Source organism: Hippoglossus hippoglossus, chromosome 3 (assembly GCF_009819705.1).
Source record: "Hippoglossus hippoglossus isolate fHipHip1 chromosome 3, fHipHip1.pri, whole genome shotgun sequence".
In the NCBI taxonomy this organism is placed as follows: domain Eukaryota; kingdom Metazoa; phylum Chordata; class Actinopteri; order Pleuronectiformes; family Pleuronectidae; genus Hippoglossus; species Hippoglossus hippoglossus.
In genome coordinates, this window is record NC_047153.1 from 23645833 (window position 1) to 23667445 (window position 21613).

At 39.8% G+C, this 21613-nt stretch overlaps 2 protein-coding genes across 2 annotated transcripts; both read right to left on the reverse strand.

Annotated features, from left to right (window-relative positions):
• Positions 1–1249: 1249 nt before the first annotated feature.
• Positions 1250–16044, reverse strand: heatr3 (HEAT repeat containing 3). Its single transcript, XM_034581803.1, has 15 exons — positions 15768–16044; positions 14657–14829; positions 12066–12153; positions 11308–11408; positions 10936–11045; positions 9541–9681; positions 9106–9398; positions 7394–7484; positions 7002–7156; positions 5672–5754; positions 5412–5548; positions 5067–5155; positions 3790–3933; positions 3546–3722; positions 1250–2597 (listed from the first exon to the last, which is right to left on the reverse strand). The coding sequence occupies exons 1-15, from the start codon at positions 15906–15908 to the stop codon at positions 2484–2486; spliced, it is 2037 nt and encodes a 678-aa protein (XP_034437694.1). The 5' UTR covers positions 15909–16044; the 3' UTR covers positions 1250–2483.
• Positions 16045–16190: 146 nt separating this feature from the next.
• Positions 16191–19967, reverse strand: cnep1r1 (CTD nuclear envelope phosphatase 1 regulatory subunit 1). The gene is made up of 6 exons (XM_034581472.1): positions 19857–19967; positions 18410–18481; positions 18076–18149; positions 17465–17574; positions 16654–16708; positions 16191–16555 (listed from the first exon to the last, which is right to left on the reverse strand). Exons 1-6 carry the CDS (start codon positions 19879–19881, stop codon positions 16514–16516), a joined length of 378 nt encoding a protein of 125 aa, XP_034437363.1. The 5' UTR covers positions 19882–19967; the 3' UTR covers positions 16191–16513.
• Between the last annotated feature and the right edge of the window lie 1646 nt (positions 19968–21613).

Consider the following 21613-nt stretch of genomic DNA (forward strand, 5'->3'; position numbering starts at 1 on the left):
GACAAGTTCCCAAGGTGATCACTCATTCATGACTCTTCATTCATGATATCTGCACTAATTTAAAATATATCATATCCATGTGTGTCTGTGTGTGTGGTCCAAGTATTGCTCTAGTTGTGTAAATCGGTTTCCAAGGTCACATTATGGGGACTTGTCTTCCTAATAAGGTGAAGACACATTTAAGGTTTAGATCAAAGTTAGGGTAATGGTTAAGGAAGTAGGAACTATGGTTACGGTTAGAGTAAAACATTGGGAATTGTAATACAGCAACAATTATATTAATTATTCATTAATTAATTGGGTGTATTGTTGAAATACAGATTCCTAACTTGACTGTAAATAGTTTTTCTTCCAATATAATATCCACTGTTTTAACTAAATGTTAATAGTTTCTAACAGAGTTATGACAATTTCCAGAGGTGATTCCTTATTCATTAAACAGTTAGTCATATCAGCACAATTTTAAAATATGTCATATCCACGTGTGTTTGTATGACTGATTGATTGTTTCTATATTTTTGTGCCATGTACACATAAGTGCCCAACCCTCATTGGTTTATAAGACACCAAAAGTAAAGCTGCAGTGCTCCAGCAACATTTTATTACTTACATTTCATAAAAGAAAATCTGCAGTCTTTCTGCCTCACAAATAAAATCTGCAAAAACCTCCCACAAGTCTTTCAAACTCATCCAACCAAAATAATTTAGCACAAATGGAGGACATTTTATTGAAAAGAACATAGACAATAAAACAAAAAATAAACCTCATTCTCAATTTTGCTGAGCTCACACATCCAACAGTCTGTGTTCCTCTGGATAGGCCTTCAGCCTGCCAGTCCCAGGGCTGGTGGTAATCCTCCTGAATGTAACTGAGTACATACGGATCTTTGACTTTTGTTTAAATTATATGTCACATAAGGTTTAAATTATAGCTATTCTGTATGAGATAACAAGTTTGTAATTTTGGTTAATGCCCACATATCCACACACAATTTTTCACTATATATGAAAAACATTATGACCTTAGTCTCCTTAACATAACGATGTAATCTGTTTTGGATTAAAAGATTAAACAAAAGATATATTTGTCTATTTCAGTCATAGTATTTTTTTATCTTGTGTATAATCATATCATGACTGGATGGTTGTGGGCCATTATTTTGTGTTGTTATATCCTTTAAACTCAAAATTAACATGATCATGGCGGCAATTACTATATAAAGTATTAAACACAAAACACTTTTTAAGATATAGTTCAGCTACCTTTTAATTGATTGGTTCAGCATTTGCTTGGAGACACAGAAATCCCAACACATACAAGTCCAGAACTTGGTCATAGAATACAAAAGAAACCTCTTACAGAAACCAGGATTTATTAAAAAAATTATTCATAGCCTGATGACATATTCTACCTTAAACACATCATTGAAAGTGTGTTTATGACATTATCACAAACACAAATCAGCAAAGTTAAGGAGTTGACACAAAAACCCTCTAATTAGGAGCAAAAATAAATGAAATTACCCTGGATTTACTTTATTTCAAACCTGCTGTGTTGTAGCACATAACTGTTATATCAGCAATACCAGATGCTGGTTGATCATTATTGGTTTCAGTAATGCAAAATATATATATATTTTTTTTTTTTATTGTATTTTTGCAATTATTCTATAACCGTACCGAGATGGATACTCTCAGTAGAGAGCTGGTTGCTGTGGTGACCTGCAAAAACCTAGAAAAGTTACCACTCCCTGCATCAGAGTAGTGTAACACAAGGGAGGCAGAGGACGCACAGCGAGGCAGAGGTAGAGAACATGTGCTAATTTCTACAGGCTACAACGTCAGTCTTAATAGACTGTAGTCTTATTATAACTTCTGCAGTGAGCGTGCCAAAACCCTTCAGTTTAGTGAAATGACATCATAATTTCGTTTCTCTTGACCAAGCCGATACTTTAACACAATAATGATTCTAAAAGGAAAAATCTCCTTTACATATAGTAGCTGAAACTAAACTCACTCTTATAACGTGTCGGTTTTTAAAACCTCACACACCCTCATCAGGACCAGCAGGACTTAAAAACATCGGATTTTTAGCTCATAGAAATATGGGGCGAAAATAAAGGTAACCATGGTGACGCCTGCCGTCAGCTCACCACACCTGATCTGGGGAGTATGAAAACATTCTCATTCAAAGTTTAATGTAGGGTAAACAAATCTTTACTGCAACACACAGTAAATACTAATTATTAGATTCCTCTCTTCTTTCTTCACAACAAATAAACTTTCACACCACTAAGTGAAATAGTAAATCATTATTTAGAGAATATAAACATTGAAACCAAGCATTAACAAATGGTTTACTACCAACATAATAAATACTTGATGGTTTCAAAAACATTTCCTGTTCCATGCTATACTCCTGCTAGCATACAGCATCCGTCCAAACCATACTCGTTCCACTGATCACAAGTACTGAAAAGTCCTCATTTTTTCACCAGCTTCTCCAGATAACCGATGAATCTCCTCAGGTTCACCTTGATGTTGTCGAGCACGCACAGCTGCTGAGGGTTGTACTTGCCTTTTCCCTCTTTACGAATCTATGAGAAAAAAAAGAAATTGTATTGCTATTTTTAAAGTTGTAGCACGAGGTGTGGTTGTTAGCGCTGTCGCCTCACAGCAACAAGGTTCCCGGTTCGAAAACCAGGTTCGGACAGGGGTCTTTCTGTGTCGAGTTTCCATGTTCTCCCTGTGTCTGCGTAGGTTTTCACAGGGTACTCTAGCTTCCTCCCACAGTCACTGTTTAAGTTAATTGCAGCTTTAAATTGACCGTAGGCATGAATGTGAGTGTGGATTTGTCTCTGTATAGCTGTTTTCAGACATGAACTCCAGAGAATGGCCGTAGAATAGGGTCCGGACGTTCACACCGACACAGAAGTGTTCAGATGACGGGTGGTGCAGCGGACAGAGGCAGGATGTAACATATTAATTCTGCCGTGGAAATCGCTTTTTTTTAGTTTACAGCGAATCGACACTACCGTCGGCTCTTCTTCCTGCTGTGTTCTCACATGAGCTTTTTCTGATATCATGCAGATTTTTACTAGGGGGCTGGATAGCGAACCTCTGGAGAAAGTCTGGAGCCTTACACTTGGACATTTGCGTTCTCATATACAGCCCCTCCGGATAATGTCAAGAATGTCTGAAGTTCAGTGTATGTCTGAAAACAGCCTTTTTTGGCCCCTCTGATATGCTGACCCCCTCTAGAGTTTAAAGAGTTTGCCTCTTGCCCAATGTCAGCTGGGATTTACTCCAGCTCCCCCTTTGACCCTCATGAGGATAAGCCGTATAAGACAATGGATGGATACATTTTAAATGTTGAAAAATGGGAACACATGAAATAAAGTAGGAGGCAATACCAGTTACAAAGAGGAGAAAAAAGGTGCAGTGGTGGGAGAGATAGATTTATCATCAATTTGCACATGTAAATGCAGATTATTTTTAAAGTATCATAAACAATATGGTTCAGTAAGAAGAAATGAAATTTGTACCTTGGCCTTAAAGACAGGGTGAAGTGCCTTCAGTGCAGGTAGCAACTGGATGTTTTTAGCAGCCTTCTCTGCCTCGTCTCCGTCCGCAAACACATCAAGCAAGGCGTCAAGTGCTTCTCCGTTCACAACCAGGTCGGCATCCCTTGTAGCAACTTGAAGTAAGGCGTTTCCAATCATCTGTGGGAGCACAGTTTCTTAAAGGAAGAACAAATACTCCAAAAAAAGAAGAGAGGCGGCAGTTTACCTGAAGGGTTTCAGCAGTGCCTTTCTCTTTGGCCAACGTGCTGCCAGTGATGCCCAGAATGGCGACGGCATTGACCCTCACACTGACAACATCACAGCGGGTGGCCGCTTCGCTCAGGCTCATGAGCTGCTGGGGGGTCATACACTGAGAAAAACAAAACATGGATACTGAGCGGTCCAACATGAACATGATCCAGTGTTTAGTGTGAAGTGACAGAGGAGGATTTGGAACGGGACACAAAACTTAAAGTCTGTGATGCCTCCGTATTCTTTCAGTCAGCTCTGTCAATAAACATGAAGCCAAAGTTAAAGGGAAACTCCACCTATTTTACACACAAAAGTCAGTTTACTCACAATGAGGAGACGTACTCACACTGTAACAACAGTCTGTTTTTTTCCAAAGTCTAAAAACAAAGTAACCCTAAAGACGTCATCAAGGTAACTTTAGTTTGGGCTTGAAGACTTCATCTTTTAAGTGTAAAGCCTTCATTACAGACTGAAGCTCTGGTGTGTGAACATTTCCTCAGCAGCATCCATCTATTAATTCAATAAATCTCTGCCTATCTGTATGTGGAATGCAGATTTCAAAACATTTATCTTATCAGCTTCACACTTGGCATGTGTATTGTTAAAGGCCCAAGGTAGTGCAGAGTCAAATCAATTCGGACTCTTGATACGTTCAATATTAACAAACTTACAAGCGACCACCAGCTCTGTAGCAGCAGCGGCTGGGAGTCATCAACATAAATGATGTTGTCGATGACGCCGACAGCGCATTCCCTGGAACAACAACTGTTTCTAAAGTTCGGGGTTCTGCATTCCGAGCTTCATCGAACTTTTAACAAACAGGTGAAGAGCTCGTTGTGCAGCAGTGGTGGTGCAGCTTCAGGGTTCTGTGGACTGGGTCTTTACTTGCCGCAGTTCAATTACTGCAGGTCACTTTTCAGAAAGAAAGCTGCAAACTGCATGGCAACAGGCCAAGCAAACAGCCAATTACAGACAGACAGTAGGGACACTGCACAAGTATGTTTGACAATAGATGTTACAGAGTTGAATTATGAGATATGAAGGGGCCGGCATTTTTAGATGAATTCCTGCTAAGGAATTAAAGTGAGGATATGTCAGCCTAAACTGCTTTCATTTTGAGAATTTTTTTTATAAATCACTCTAGTAAGATCCCCAAATTCATGGAAGTGCGATACTAATCCACTGGATTAACCCTTTCATTCTACCCAACGATGCTAATGGTCAGAATCACTGCTGTGGTGTATTCTGTACCTGGGGGATATTTTTGAAGGCGATCATCTGAAGAAGAGACCGCATGGCACTGATGACGGCCTCGAGGAACTCCTCATCTTTGGGTATCTCTGAAAACAAGAAGGAACATTTTTGTGTATTTAGCAACTATACCAGATGCTTCAGTTTTCTTCAATCTTTATACCTCTGCAACTGTTCCTTCTACAAATACACTTTCAACTGGCTCCTATGATTTAAATCTGGTTTTCACTTTTCACTGCGATTCTGATTGTCTTTCGTAGGAAATATTTTTTTTAACATCTAACATCCTTAATGTGATTTACAGAGCATGTGCTGCATTTCAATAATAAGACATAAATGTGAGACCTGCTGCACCAAAAACCAGGGTAGAGAGGTGCTGTGCTGCTCCCTGCAGGGCTGCTGCTCCTCCCAGAGACTCAGCATCCATGGAGGAGAGGATGCTGTGGAAGCACGTCAGAGCCCGGGACTGTACGCGCTGCATCCTACAATAAACATGACTTTTATCAGGACCTTTCATGCAAGACTGCATCAACAATTTTTGTGTGGAGATATATGCTGAGACAACATTTGATCATCACAGAGAGAAGCTCAAGAGAGCGGATTACCTTTTTATCAGGCCTCTCCAGGAGGGATTCTGATGGCACACATCTGTGGCTTGTGTTCTGGGGAACTCTGTCTTTTTGAGGACCTTGAATCAAGAGAAAAATATATTATATACTTATACATTATACATTACTACAAAACATCTTTATAGGGTTTAGCCTGATTGAATAAGTACCAGACAGATCTCTATTACACTGTACAGTAGGTAACTCAGACTGTTCAGCCTTTAGTGGACATTGGGTTGGATTCACTGTATAAGTAGATTCATATTTGTTGATAATTATGGTTGTACTTAAAAAAAAAAAACAGTTTTATTACATTCAAATGTTTATCTTAAGTGTCTGTCAATGTGATGAAGGCTACATTAAGCCCTATGAGATCAAATGTGATTTGTGAATATGGGCTATACAAATAAAATTGAACTGATTGATTGACATTCATATTAATACGTTCTCATTTCAAAACAATGATTCAGCTCCATTTCAGAAATAATCTCTGTCCATACTAACACACCAGAAAACACATGAATATTCATATACACTGTGCATGTACATGCGAGTGTAAACAGGAAGCAGATTGTCTACTCTGCAGTCAATTGCTTAGTTAAAGAAAATACTACGACCAAGAAACAATGGTGAAAAATAAAATGAGGGATTTCTGTTCTTGGATCGACGATGAGGTGGAACTGTTACCGTGTTAGCAACACTTTGTGTTCACCACTGTTGGTGGAGTCCAGACTGAATAAAAGCAATCAGGAAGTGAATGAATGTGACTGCATCATAGTTTCCAAACGTCTCAGTTTCTACATAGCCAGACTACTACGCTCTGTTTTAGGCACTTAAAGACTTTGTAGTAGTGTGAAGTAGATGTGATATGTAGGGGCACTGCTGGTTTGGCGACCTGTGGCCTGCAGGAGCAAAACCAACTGCAAGGTGCTATTCCAGAGGCCATCAAACTGATAAACCATAAGGGATGGTCAGTTTACCTTGATGAATGCACCTGCACTTTAACCTTATCCATCCAGTACGCATTTTCTAATGTGACATTTTGGTATTTTATATTTAATCTCTTTTTTGTATTTCTAAACTTGTTAGTATTAGTATTATACATTATATTATAATATATGTTATATATTTAGATCTATCAATAGTTTGTCATGGCTTTTATGCGTGTGGATGAATTGTCAGGGCCCTTAAGTTTGCTCTCCTTCTTGCCTTGAATTGCCCTTAAGGGGACTTGCAGAGTAAAACATCATGGTGTGGATGTAGCTGAACTCCTATTCTATAACTATTGACAGATGAGGTTTTGCTGATGACGCAGGTTGGGATTTGCCTTTTCAGGGACGCTGTGGTTGATTAAGGCTCCGTGAACCTCAGCTGACAAACACAGGGGCGACATCAGATTGGACACTCCATCACAGAGACTGTCCGGACACACGTCGCTTTCATCGCTGCTCGACTCCTCCTCCCACTCGTCGTCAGATGGGTCTGAACACACACACACACACACACACACACACACACACACACACACACACACACATACACAGGACTGATCAAGAAAACAAAAAGTATCTCGAGGCACACAGATGAACTTATCACATGTATTTCTCCTTATAACAGCTTTTCTGATAAACACATACTGGGGTAATTGTGTCAGAGGAAATAATGTTGAGGAGAAGTGCCCTGAGGGTCAGCACTGCTGTCAGTGCCCACAACACTCACCGTCAGGGCAGCACATGTTGACGATGATCTCTAAGGACGTCTGCTGGGCTGTCAGCAAGGCCGTTGCCTCCCTCAGCTCCTCCTTGCCCCTCTGGAAAGAAACAAGCAGCCATGTGAGTCAACATCCCAACAAAACGATGACTGTTAGCACAGTTCTCACCCAGCTTGAGTTCAGCTGCCAACCAAGGGACTGAGATGCTTTCTCTGCAGTTGGACATTTTAACACGTCCAGTTGCACTTGTTGAAAACTGCTTTTGAGTGTCTAAAAAAAAAGATGAAGATCCTTGTTGTATAACACTTGATGTTTGGGGAAATCTTGGAACATCACTGTGAATGTCGCCCACAATCTTGGGGCTCTGGCTGTGACTGAGCTGAGAGGGACAGCTCTGTCTCGCCGAGGTCAGATCAGGGGTCTGTCGGCGCGGTGGGAGCCAGAAGCTTGTTCCCTGTTGAACCTTTGCCGAGCATCCCTAATCTTCTGCACCCAAACCCGACACGTTGTCTGGCCTGTCAGTCTGGCTCGCACTCCAGGGTGACTCATAAGCCACCTTTTCACCTGGCGTTAATATGCACCTCCAAAACCCAGAAGTGCATCACTACCTCCCCACTAACACAAAAATGCACGTCCTGACATTTACAGCATTTAAAACCAAGGGTAAATTTCGATTTGTTTCCCGTCTGTTGTATTAAATGATCTAAAGCTAGTGTCAAGTTACCCTGTGCACTGTATTTAATACGAATTATATGGACTCTCTCAGCACGCAGTGTCCCTGCCATTCCAAGTGTTACTCATCTGTGGACATGTAAACAAAACATTTTTTTTTTTAGATGTTGCCCCGTTCCCATGAAAGGGACATGGAAGGTCGATATTAAAATCAAAAATTGCAACATGACATTTGCTGACGAATGAATGTTTTCAGAATGAGTTGAATCTGTAATTTATATATGTAAGCTTTGTTATTCACTATCTTTAAGACTTAAATGACGAACATGTATGAATGACACTTGAAAGGCAAAAACACTTTTCTTCTGATGTTTGAGAGTTTAAGACGGTTTACATTTGAAAAAATTCACTTTCCATTGTGAGAATGTTACTGAATAGAGTTCGTACATCCGCCAAGGCCAAACAGTCCTGTTATGAAACCACATTTAAAGTCACTAAATCCAGATTTTTATTTGGATGTGCATCAAATTGCAAACACTCATAAATATCAGTCCCCCGAACATGTCTGATTTGTTTCATCAAGATCCATGAATTATTCTCTGAGAAATCAATGAAAATGTTGAAAAATGTCCTATTTCACAATGTTAAAGAAAGTGACAATAAATTCCTGATCTGCACCAAAATGTTCTGGATTCTTCCTTGGGTCATAACCTGCCCCTTTACAAGATTTCATGGAAATCAGTTGGGTAGCTTTTGTGTATTCCTTCTAACAATCAAACAAAAAGAAAAAAAACATAACCTCCTGCGTGGAGGTAACTAAGTTAATCGTTCATACAACTTCAATAGTTTTCGAAGGGACTGAACATTTGAGCCCAGCCAATTTATCAGTACTGCTCTAATAAAATGTACAATCGACAAGAGAACAGGATTCCTAATCTCTCTGACAAATGTGATTTATTGTGTCCAAAGGTCAACTTGTATAGCCAGAGGATCACATGGCTTTCTGTATGCATAACATGAGCCAGCAACATATAGAAATACCACTTACAGGCAGCAGGTCGGAGAAGTCGTTATCGATCTTCACAGCCTTCCCATTCCTCTTCTGTTGGGGTGCCTCCTCCTCCTCATCCATCTCGTTCACAGCGAGCTCCCCTGCAGCCTGGTCTTCTGCGTCTGTCGCAGCCGGTGCGTTTCTGTGACGATCCTCTTCTGCTTGTCTGAGTTCAGGTATGAGTGTCCCTGAATCCAGATCCAGGCACTTTGACAAGGTGGCCACCACAGCGCTGAGGGCCTGTGCCTGACGGGCAGCGGGCAGGCTGCCCTTCATGTTCCACAGTGTCCCTGAGTGACACAGTTGGGACATTATAGGCAACATCTGTCCACACGGAACTTTATTAATGTCCCAGTCTACTTGTCTATTGTGGAAAGTTACAGTTTTACAATCTAGTCATGAACAAAAGATGTAACAAGAGACAAATTGTACCTGCAGCCAACGTCCTGAGCAGAGTGTGTGCCATGCTCGGCTGAGACGACAGCAGCACGTTCTCCAGGGCGCCGAGCGCGGCAGTGCTCATGCTACACAGCAGCTCGGAGTTGTCCTCAGTCACAGTGTGCAAACAGTGAGCTGGGAGAACACAAAGAGGAAACCATTTCTGAAATACTGCTTTCCCAACCATGACAAACTAAATGAATCTGTGTGCAGGAACTCCTGAATATGTCCGGAATATTGGGTTGACATATTTTCCAGAGTTTGTCTTTCACATATGAAGAACACAGGGGGAGATTTTCCGGGTCAGATACGTTCACAAAACAAACAACACAAAAATGTAACTTGTTCACTGTCAATTTTCCGAACATTTTCCTGCTGTATTCTCACATGTGCTCACATTATTCTTTTTCTGGGCATAATACAAAGCACTAAGGCAGGAAAAGGCTACTTTTCCACTTCACTCACACCATCTATATATTAAATTAACTGTAATTATATTGTGCTTCTCTAGTCTTATCTCAAAGTGCTTAACACTACAAGTCAGCCATTCACACACATATTCGTACAGCACATATATATATATATGCAGCATATCAGAAATTTGGGGTTTCAGTATCTTGCCCAAGGGAACTTTGGCATGTGAACTTGAGGAGCCAGGGTTCAAACCACCAACCTTCAGGTTTGTGGGTGATTGGGAGCTACAGTCTTATACCTACAAATATGAATAACAATAATAGCACAACTTTAAGTGTAATCTTTGGAAGATAGAGGTCACTGCACTATGGTATACTATGGTAAACTCCATGTGATGTTTGACTGAGTGTGTTCATTATGCACTGGACATGGTATTAATTATCAACAAGTTATATCAAAATTATTATTATACGAGTATATCAAACTATTGCTTTGATAGCTCAGAGCCAGTGTCTCTAAGCAGGAATGTTGCTTTCCCACAGGAAAAGGAAACTCGTTTACAGAAGAATTTCCCTTTGCATTGGACTGAAATGAAATTAGCAGAAATATAAGAAAACATCTAGCTTATGAAGTCACCTCAATATAGGGGTCACTGGTATTTGGTTGTTATCCTAACACAAATTCATTTGAGCTCGCAATTAATATAAGTCCAAAAACAATGTGTTATTATTTTCCCCTGGACCTGTGGTCCATCTGTCATTGTTCACAGCTGCAAGTCTGGCCTACAGACTATTGGCACTGGTAGAAACAATCGTCAAATTAAGGGCCATGCATACGCACAGTTTGGGGTTAGCAAGGATCTAAATATCAGCACTGCTTGAAGGTGCTATCATTTTGGAAACAGGCCTCAAACCAGCACGTCATACACACATCAAACCAATTTTAACCAGAATACAGTGTAGTAATCAGTCCTACCTGCAGATATGGCCAGTTCCACGTTGTGTGGGTGTCTCTCCAGACACTGGACAACCACATGCAGGAGACCTGCTTTGTTGAACATGGACAACGCCTGGCTGCTGCTCTCACTGGAGGAAATCATAAAATGAGATGGATGTGAGAGCATATTTAAGTTGATGATTATGGCCCGTTTACAGGAACCATCGTTTAATAAGTGGGCTTGTACTTTTCTTGACTAGCTATGACAATTGGGATGAAGTAAATAAAGATGGGTACTAGACACAGACTCGCCAACAGCAGAGGACTGGTGTGAATGACATGCTCAGTAAACCATCACTTAAGGTTAAAAGCAGGGTGTGAGAACCAGCTCACCACAGGCTCTCGTCTCACCATAGATTCCAGAGTAGGTGAACAGCCTCATTGGCTACATCCTCCACTGGATTCTTCTGCTCCTTCATCTGCACGACGGCACTCTCAAAACCAGCACAGCACTGGACACAGAACAACAGTGTGTTACACATGGAAACAAGAAGAACCTTGTATCCTTACATCCGTACGAAAGAAAAAAGGTTTATGAAATATTAGCAGATATGAATTATCTCATGCAGCCGCTTTACTATTGGATTTTTTAAATATCCACATGGTCCATGAGCATTGCTTAGTCATGTAACACTCTACATATGTCACACTACTGACCAAAGAGCAACTTCAAGTTCAATATCTGATATTAGAAAAAAAACTATACCACAGAAAATTTGGCAGTGATTCCTAAGATTTCCTAATCAAACCCTTACAACAAAGAAATGTAATTGAGGTTTGATATTTTATAGTTTAACCATAAACTTTATTATAAAAATAACTATAAATAAAAAGAAAACATAAATACAACTAAATACATAGAACTACAGAATTAAGATTTTTGTAAAAAATGTATGTCAACATAAATGCACGTCTTATCTACTGTATATTATTTATGTATACGTTTTCCTATCAGCAAACATAAACACAGATACCCATATGGCTTTGACACGTTGATATCAGTCCATATTTTCGGGCCATTGCTGAGGATATTGTAGCCGTCTGAAGCAGCTGCTGATGAGGAGGAACTGAAGTGATGGAGTTAGCTAAAAGCAGTGGTGGAGTCTCACCTCTCTCAGCAGTGCTGTCAGAGGAGTCATGACGTCGTGCTTCACCATGTCCTCGCACACCTCCTGACCTCCGCATGCACTCAGATTCCTGTCGGGGAGAAATGGACCCAGACGCACACTCAGTCAGACTGAGGAGATTTGCTGTCAGAGAGGCTGTTTGTATTTTGTGTGTATCAGGGGGAAAGAGAGAGAGGCTGGAGATACACTGTGAGCAATGGCCTTATTTTGACTGTCTCACGTCCAGTGACCCGGGTCGAGGGGTGAGAGCGATCATGTGTTTCCATTAGCAACCGCAAAGCTTTGGAACAGTTAATTATTCACAATTAAGTGTTCCTCAGACAAATCTATGGTTTAACTAAGGATCCACATGGCTTTTCAGTGTCCTTATATTGTTTTTATTCACTTTTTGTCATTTAATTTTTACTATATTCTTGTACTTCTCTTTATATTTTAATTGTACAGCACTTTATCAACTTTTCTGTATAAAATGTTCACTCACACGATGCACATGTGATCTGTTTTCTATATAAAGAACATTTGAAATAATGAAACGTAAACCTGAATATATCACAAGAGAATAAATAAACAAAACACAATAAATCATGAAAACAGAACTTTCTTTCTTGTTACACCCAAGCCATTCATTGTGGCATGGCGCCCCCTGTTGAAGCAACATGACAAATACTTCTGTGCTACATAGCCATGATTGTCTGAACCAAAGTTGTTTTTATTTGCTTTCATTTGTTCATGGGTTGTTATTTTGTCTTATTAAACCGAAGCATTGAGCAAGGTGTCCACGTTCAAAATACAAGTTTTGCTTGAGAGAGCTGCACAGGTAGTAGAAACCATTAAAGCACGCACACACACACACACACACACACTCAGTCGTCTTACGTCGTACTTCGATGTTTGTAGACCATAACTGCGACTGATCGACTGAGTGGCATGAACGTGGTGGCAGACAATCGAAGACTCTGATGACAGAACTACTAATAGTTAAAAGGGCCAGGGTTTACTTTCTGGCAGGTTATGACTGGATCTTGGACCTTGACTGGACTTAGGAACCACTTCTAATTTGGCAACTAGTCCAGTTTGCCATGACCCCACAACACGCTGTTTGTAACGCTGGAAACTAGAACTGGTTTAAGTACATAGAACAGAGTCATTATTGAAATTACCTATCACACCTGTGACTTCTCTGCATTGACTTGTGAAACAATCTGCATTGAAAAAGGTTGATCTGAGAACCTTCTTCTTAAATGTAACAGTGTATAGAGTAACTATAGAAAACAAAAGAAAATGAGCTGGTTTGAGGGTAAAACAAGATTATTGAGTCATCTTGTATTTACATAAGTCAACACACTGTGCTTCGCATACATCTGTGTCACAAACTTTCATTTACAGCTGCAGATACTAGTAAATAACTCAATTAGTTCATCGCAACAAAATAAATTTGCATTTATTTCTTATAATAAAATTTGGCCAAATGTTTGCTGGTTTTAGCTTCTTTAGTTTCTCATATTTTATGCTTTTTTTGTTACGTCCCCCAAGGAGGTTAGTTTTTCACCCCTGTCTGTTTGTTTGTTTGTTGGCAGGATTATGCAAAAACTACAGAATGGATTTCCACAAAATTTGAAAAGATGAGACATCGGCAAAGAAAGAACTCGTTAAATTTTGGTCTGGATCCGGGCAAAGATGATCCAGGAGTTTTTTTTATCACTTCAACGTTGCAAATAATGTGTTAATTGGCATTTCCACTGATTTCCCAGAGAATAATTCATGGCTCTCTATAGCCATTTTCAGACATGACCTGCAGGTAAACTCCGGAGAATAGGGACTTTACCTGGAGTTTGCTTGTCATACATGCCCCACAGAGTGGGAGGTTCTCTGCACAGACACATTCGCAAAAGTAACAAAGCGCTGCCTTATTCAGGCGAGAGGTGGAGCAGCCTGGTGGCAGCAGGCGGAGACAGGAAGTGACGTATCATTTCCGCTTCGTAGATCACGAGATTTTCTTGATGACACACCCTCACTTCGGCTCTTATCGCCACAAACTCTCTCGACAGCTTCATTGGTGTCTTCTACATGTATGACATCACTTTTTCACCTGGAGATATTTGTTTATTTTTTCTTTCATTAATGCGTCTGTCATATGTTGGAAGCGTCATCAACCCTGAAAGCGTCATTAACCCTGAAAGCAGCAAATGAAAAAAATCTGGAATATTTAGGGAACTGATATCTAGAGTGTGTGTAATGAAGTGTGTGTAATGAAGTGTGGCTTGATTGAATTGAAGGGAGCTGTTGGACCATGGCGGCAGTGTGAGCTCCACCAAGTGACATTCTAGTTTGTTTTTCTAATTGTAAACAAGAGACGTGAAGGAGTCACCGTGGACTTATCCACTATTGATTGACATTTTGTGGCCCACATGATTAACATATAATTAAACTGACTAGTCTACTGCTCTTCAGTGTGGGAGTTAATAAATGTAATTCCTTGCTGCAGCTTTGTGTAGCTGCCACACAAACATGTCTTTAGCTTGGAGAGTAGGGGTCCAGATCTGATCTGAACCACAACTTCACTACTGACTCACCTGAGTGCTCCTGTGGCCGTCTCCCTGACAGCCAGGCTGCTGTCCAGCAGCATGGGGCCCAGGCGCCTCACAGCGTCCCTCTGGAGGAAGCCAGGGATGGTCTGGCTCTGCTGCACCACCCGAGAGATGCTGGCACAACCAAACTCTCGCACGTCTGCACTCGGACTCTGCAGCTGTAGAGAGATGTTTAAAACATGTCACTAAATACATAGATTGACTTGCTTCAGTCCTCCTGCAGTGGGTACTAGGGTTGGGTGGTACGGCGGAAGAATTATATCAAGATGAACATTTTCCTATTGGGCGATAGATTGTGGTTATCAGTGGTAGATTTAAACTGTTATTTATGAGCAGAGAATGACAAACACTTATTAACAGCAAAAGATTTTTCCAAATCTAAAGATGAACAATTATAAATATGTCTCTTCCCTGTGCACATGGCATAAGAAAAATATCGACATATGTGGAGGTCATAAAATCTGGCATCATTAATGTACAGATACAAGTTAATTTAGACAGAAAAATGTAAAGTTATCAACAGGAGGTGGAGATTGAAATCACACTTTAAGAAGTTGATTCCAATGACCTAACTCAAAACTTAGTCATCTCAATAAAGGATGTCCTCCGTGTAGAGTTGGACGATAAACCAGTACCTATCATTATTGCAATATTATTTTCAATATCAATGTATTGCTTTTGCATTGAGGTATAAAACCATCAATCAACTTGAGCTTTGTTTGTAATTCTTTGCCCAAAATGAAGAGTTTTAAACCCCCATGCTTCACTCAGTCTTGACACTGTCAAGAAAAAATACTGGGACATTCATCGTGATAATCAACTGATACTGATAAAAATGCAGTTGTGTGTATACATAGTGGATTCTGCTAAATACAAATGTACAAATCAATGCATGTGACATTTATCTTTATGATTATTGACATCGGCTAATATGACACGGTTTTTACCTCGGTAACCTTTTTGGCCATATCGTCGAGCCTTAGCTCTTTATTAAGCATTACACTGAGATGTATGAGAGCCAACCAAAGATACAACATGTAAAACATATACACACACACATAAAGAAGATTGATTATGGGGCAGAGTGTGTTCCTACTTTCTCCAGCAGCTCGGCAGCAGGACAGCTCTCCTCCCCGAGCTCCTCCTCCTCTAGGTCGGCTTCCTTCACAGCGTTCACCGGCAGACCGACAGCGTTAAACTGCGGACGTTTAAACTTAGTGGTTCTACTTTTACCCATCTTACTTTTTTTATTTTAAGTTGCGTCCAGCGCATGTGATGTTCGTTTCTCTAGCTAACTCGGGTTTAGTGATCAAACCTCACACACACACACTCCGGCCTCAACCAGGTTGGACGAGGCCATGTGGAAGACTGGTCCCTGCCGTAAAGCGGTGGTTGTTAACAGAAAGCAGACAGACTGTCGTAAAACCACGACTGATGCAAAAAATCATTCCAACAAATGCAGCAAATGAACCACAGCCATTGGCTTCTCGCTGATTCAACATAAAAAAATAACAAGACATTTTCACATCTGGAGAATTTATTTGGTAAATAATTTTAAAAATAGAAACATTTTGATAAAATACACAATTAGCAACAGAAATAAACACATCTGAAATCATCCAGACAGAATAAAATATACCAAAGGTTATGTGAGCAGGTCAGCAGCTTCAGTGACGACATGGACACAGCAACACTGTTTAAAGGGCCTATCTGTTCTTTTCTCCTGTCTTTCCCATTTCATTAATCATGATGATGAAACACAGAGGACGCAGGTCACCAAACGATCACTGGATAAGATCCAAGACCCGGTACAGTGTCTGAGCAGCTCACAAAAAACGGTGGTTATTGGATGTTCGGTCGTGGTTTGAGAATAAGTTTCCCCGTCTGTGAAAAAAACAAACAAACAAAAAACACACAAGTAAGACACATTTGAATAATTCCTCCTAAACACAAGCTGTCTGAAATATCACGATGTTACTCACATCATCACAGGACATGTTGTATTCTGCTAAAACTGTCCGACATCGAGCAGCGATACTGATGAGGCAAAGGTTAAAGGTGTTAACCAGTCAATCAAAAACGTGAACAAAATATGAATCAATTAATTGAAAGAAAAAAATAACTTCCTGTATGAAAATTGTCAAAGTATCAAATCAACTGGCTTCATTCAGAGATTTAAGTCCTGCTTTAAGAGATCCAAGAAGAAAGTATAATTTTTAGCAGCATCAGCAATTAAGAGCTTGACAATGGGGGGGGGGGATGAAGAATGCTGTTATCAGCTGTGGGTTGCACACTCAATGAAATAAAAAAGAACTCCCTTTTGCATTTAGCAGGTACGTTCATAAATTTAGAATTATAATTTTAATGGCTGAGTTCAAAACAAAACATGAGGTCTTATCTATATATTTATTTATAATTATTTCAAAGTTATAAAATATACAATCCATGAGTGATTTGAATGACAGCAGACTAACTTCATGTGACTCCTACTACATCAAAACAGAGATTCAGGGTGCAACCAAGTAGCAAGGTTAGATAGTAAGAACTCTTTTGGGCATCATTAAATACAAACATTTAATATGACATTTCAGCAGAGATTGAAAATGCCTTTGATTGTCGGGTTAAGATTAATGTATTCGTCTTTGTCTCTTTTCCGAATTCAATGTGACGTTGCAAATGGAGCTGTTGCGATGCAAGAAAAAAGTCAGACTTGTTTCTCAATCATGTATCATCATCATCATCATCATCATCAAAACCTGCTACTTCATATTAACTCAAATGGATAAAGGATACATTGATGGTGCCACAACTCGTTTGTGTATCCCAGCAAAGAAGAGAGCTATGAGAGTGATGCAGCTGATGGTGAAGAAGGGATGATTCCACAGTGATGAAAAGAATGAGACCTGAGGAACAAAGCAACATCAATCCCAGAGTCAATAGCAAAACTTACAGATCTGACTTACAGCAAGCTATGGAAGTCAAACTTAAGTGTATTAGAACATTAAATATATGTATCATTGGGTAACTGAAAAATGTCATAATTGGACAGTATAAGGCAAATTAAATAAATAAAAGGTAAAAGCAAATTAAAAGTAACACACAAAATCAAGGCTGGAAAAAAAAAAATTGTCATAAATCTCAGTATTTGTGTGAGTGTGTCTGTCTACAAAGGGTCATTTCACCCCCCCCCCCCCCCCCCCCCCCAACTTTGAATTTATCTCTCTCACAAAGGGAAGGACATAGGAAAATCCAGAATCTATCATTCACAGTGCTATAATTCACAGGAAATTTCTTTAAAAAAAACAACTGTCAATTTTCTAGTGGAGCACAATGTATATTGCTGTAATGAGGGAGTTTTCATTTGAAATAACAAAAATACTTGATGCTTGTCCACTAATACATACCTTCTGTGTGTCGGGGTCTATTAACCAGTTCCAAGCCCCAGTAGCCGTACATACAGACACCACTATCAGAATCACTGAAATAACACAGGAGAATGAGATCCAGTACAACAACATGAAATGTGTTTCACCATTCCAACGTATTTAACCAGACAGTTTACCTAGATCTGTTTTTCAATTAACTGCATTTAGAAAATGGTTTCTCACAAATCTTTTCTTTGATACTCATCACACGGTGAATAGAAACGCATAATATATTTTGATAAATAGTGTCCCCATTTGAGCCACCACATGGTCTCTACCATGGTTTTGACAATCACAACCAATTGATACTTACTTCTCCACCTGCCTGTTGCCGGTTGCAAACAGGATACATACTCGGTCAGTCTCCTTTCAAAGGCCTTCAGGTCTGAAACAAAAGAAACAGGAACATTAACTGTGTGAAGGAAAATCTTGCAAATCTTTACAGACATGTCCTGCAAGACTTTCTACTAGGGGGCCTGGCAGAGAAAGTCTGCAGAAACTCAAGGCTCTCATTCAGACATTGTTTTTCACACATAGACGTCCTCTGGAGAAGCTGCGAAGGATAGAGTTCAGTGCATGTCTGAAAGCAGCTCAAGAAAATTAGAGTGCATTCTCACAGACATAGTATGTACCTTCATCAAGTTTGTATCTATCTGGCTTCCTAACTCAACCTTGGTCGACTCAACTCTACTGGGATAGAGAAAAGGGGGCTCAGTTACCCTCATCTCTAACCCTCATGCTGGGTTAGAGAAGCCCCAAAATAAGACAATGCATTTTTAATTGAGAGAGAATTGAACAGGGGTGGTATCTCCGGTACCGCACTCGACTGGTTTTCCTCTTACTTGTCTGACAGGTCCTTCACTGTTCAAATCCATAATTATGTGTCTTCATCTGCCCCACTCTATGTGGGGTACCTCAAGTGTCAATCCTTGGCCCTTTTCTGTTTTCTAAACATATACCTCCCGTGGGCCATTGGATTAAACCCTGCAGTGACAATAAAAAAGCCTAACCTTTCATCTTTTCCCATTTAGATTAATGTAACCCTCTGTTCACTTGTATTTCTCATTTGTCTTTAAAGCCTGTCATCACAACATTTGTTGTGTCTTCTCCGTCTGTCTCCAAGAAAATCAGAGTGCATTCTTACAGAGATATGATGTACCTTCCTCAGTTGTTATATATCTAGCTTCTTAACTCAACATTGGGTTCAACGAATACTGAGATGGAGAAAAGTGGACTGTATTACACAAACACAAACATGTGGTGGACTTGTAAAATATTCCACTGACTTCAATCTATGTACTGGTATACTGGGCTAAAGAGGAAATACATACAATTCTTGATTACAAAATAGACCCAAACCATTAAAGTTCGAATAACAGAATGCACAAGGCATTCAGAGCTATTGTCATGGCGGTGGGATCTAGTTACTTTCCTCTTTACAGTCCAGTGCAGCTTCTCCTTATTTGGTGTGTTTAATGTGAAGGTTGCTCTAAAACTCAGTTTGTGTGAGTGGTTAATGCAAGATGTCCAATATGCGGCTGGTAAATACCCAACACGTTTGCTAACGCCTGGAATCAGTTAAGCTAGCAAACATGCTAAGTGCCGAATGGGGAGCCGCTAAACAGCGGTGCAGCTAAGTTTGTGACCGCACCTTGGCGCGTTTGTTTAGAGTCATTTTAGTGTCTAGAGCCGCGACGCTAAAACAAACCGGTGGTTAATTCAAAATGAGAATATTAAAGTTGCAGTCTGTATTTAGTTACCTTCGGCCTGTTCCAAGGAATTCATGTCTGCTTGTCCCTGCAGCCTGAGCCGCTGCTTCCGCTCGGCTGAAGGACAGGCAACACTGACCAATCCTCATTGGCTGTGTGGTAGATTCTAATGTGATTGGACCTGAACTAAATAGTGGGCGGTACAAAGAGCCTAGTCCCCGCTCCCTATTGGCTGACTAGCTGTGTTGGGTTCAGAGAGTGCGGGTGGCGCTGTTGCTATAGGTGACAGTCAGAGACAAATGAAAAGCAAATATCGAATGTAAAAAGATGAAATTGCATCTACAAATGTACATTAAAAAAATCTGACAGGTGAGTTTCAACTGAAAACATTCAGCTGAACTGTTGATGTGGACGTATGTATTCAGATGGGAGATTTAGTCATGATTGTTTAATTTATTGCAAAAACATTTCACATTTCAGTTTCATCCAATGCCTGTATGGTCATTGCACAGTGCACAGCGAAATTAAGTGTTCCAGTAACATTACTCACAGACACACAGACACATAACAGTCTAAGGAATAAATATATGAAAACAAACCATACATATTATAAAACATTGGGTATTAAAACGTATATAATATCTTTAGAGAGAGAGTATATTTACAGCTATATTACACATATTGTTATGTCATTTTATGTTAATGTTGTGTAAATAATAATTCTATAATGACATTTGGAAATTGAAAAATACTTAACATAGGAGGACAATAATTCATTAGAGTTCGGTAACTGCATATATATATATATTTAAATAATGTATCACTCAAGGCGCCAGGGAGAAGCAGTAGATCGTCCTAGATTTATTTTTGATTCGCAATATTCCTTGTGCAATTCCTGGATTGACAACCACCAAGTCTCTGTAAGTCACCTCCAACACCCACATCCCCATTATTTATGAAATGATAGACCCCCGTTGCATCATGTTGGTCCTTTCCAAAGAGGAGCTCCAGGGGCTCAAGCATTTGATGAAAGAACCCAAGGCCTGAATCTACTATGTTAGTCTTTCCATCAATGATAGCCTTGTTCAAGAGATGACTTTCAAACATGGTAAAGTCATTGACAGAAGTAAGGAAAACTCTGGCGGCCAACATTAAAGTGTTGTAACACATTTCTCTCAAAGCCCAGGCCTAAGGTCAAGTCAACATAATGCTTTTTCCAACCAATTTGAATGACCTTTAATATCCAATCTTGTACTTGACCCACTATTACCAACAAAAAACCACAAATCTATCAGTTCCAATCTGGCGTCGTCTGCAATCTGGTGTCATCACATTTGTGCATCAAATATGCTCCACAGAATTTGCATTGAATGTTCTCAAATGAAATCAAATATCATTAAAAAAAAACATTGGGTGGATGCAAGCCATATGTTAATCTCAAAATGTTACTGTAAAAAATTATATTAAACCTTTTTATTGAGTTTAGAAAACTTTAATTTTTGCCTTGCAGTTGCTGTCTTTCACCAGTAGTGCAAGAAACGTTACAATATCACAGACATATACTACTACACATTATAAACATGGATATTTGCCCTCTCGTCTGTATTTAAGTTGTATAGTCGTCTTCATTGTGTGCTCCGTTCTATGTGGAGACTTTATATGACCTACTATTGTTGTAAGATTAATACTTCAATAATAAAAATAGATATTCTTCAAAAAAGGCTGCACGATCACTGATTGGCACAACAGCGCAGGCAGGGCCCGCCAATGTAGCGTTTGTAAGATTAGAACTTCCGATTAGTGCTTTC

Bases quoted from the DNA above. Each gene is read 5' to 3' on its own strand.
- heatr3 (XM_034581803.1), bottom strand. From the start codon at position 15,908: ATGGGTAAAAGTAGAACCACTAAGTTTAAACGTCCGCAGTTTAACGCT. The intron at 14,830-15,767 runs GTAGGAACACAC...ATCTCTCTACAG, and splicing joins CTGCCGAGCTGCTGGAGAAA to CTGCAGAGTCCGAGTGCAGA. The intron at 3,934-5,066 runs GTACAGAATACA...TGTTTTTCTCAG, and splicing joins CCTTCAAAAATATCCCCCAG to TGTATGACCCCCCAGCAGCT.
- cnep1r1 (XM_034581472.1), bottom strand. From the start codon at position 19,881: ATGAATTCCTTGGAACAGGCCGAAG. The intron at 18,482-19,856 runs GTAACTAAATAC...CTTTTGTTTCAG, and splicing joins TTCCTTGGAACAGGCCGAAG to ACCTGAAGGCCTTTGAAAGG. The intron at 16,556-16,653 runs GTGAGTAACATC...TTTTTTTCACAG, and splicing joins ACAACATGTCCTGTGATGAT to ACGGGGAAACTTATTCTCAA.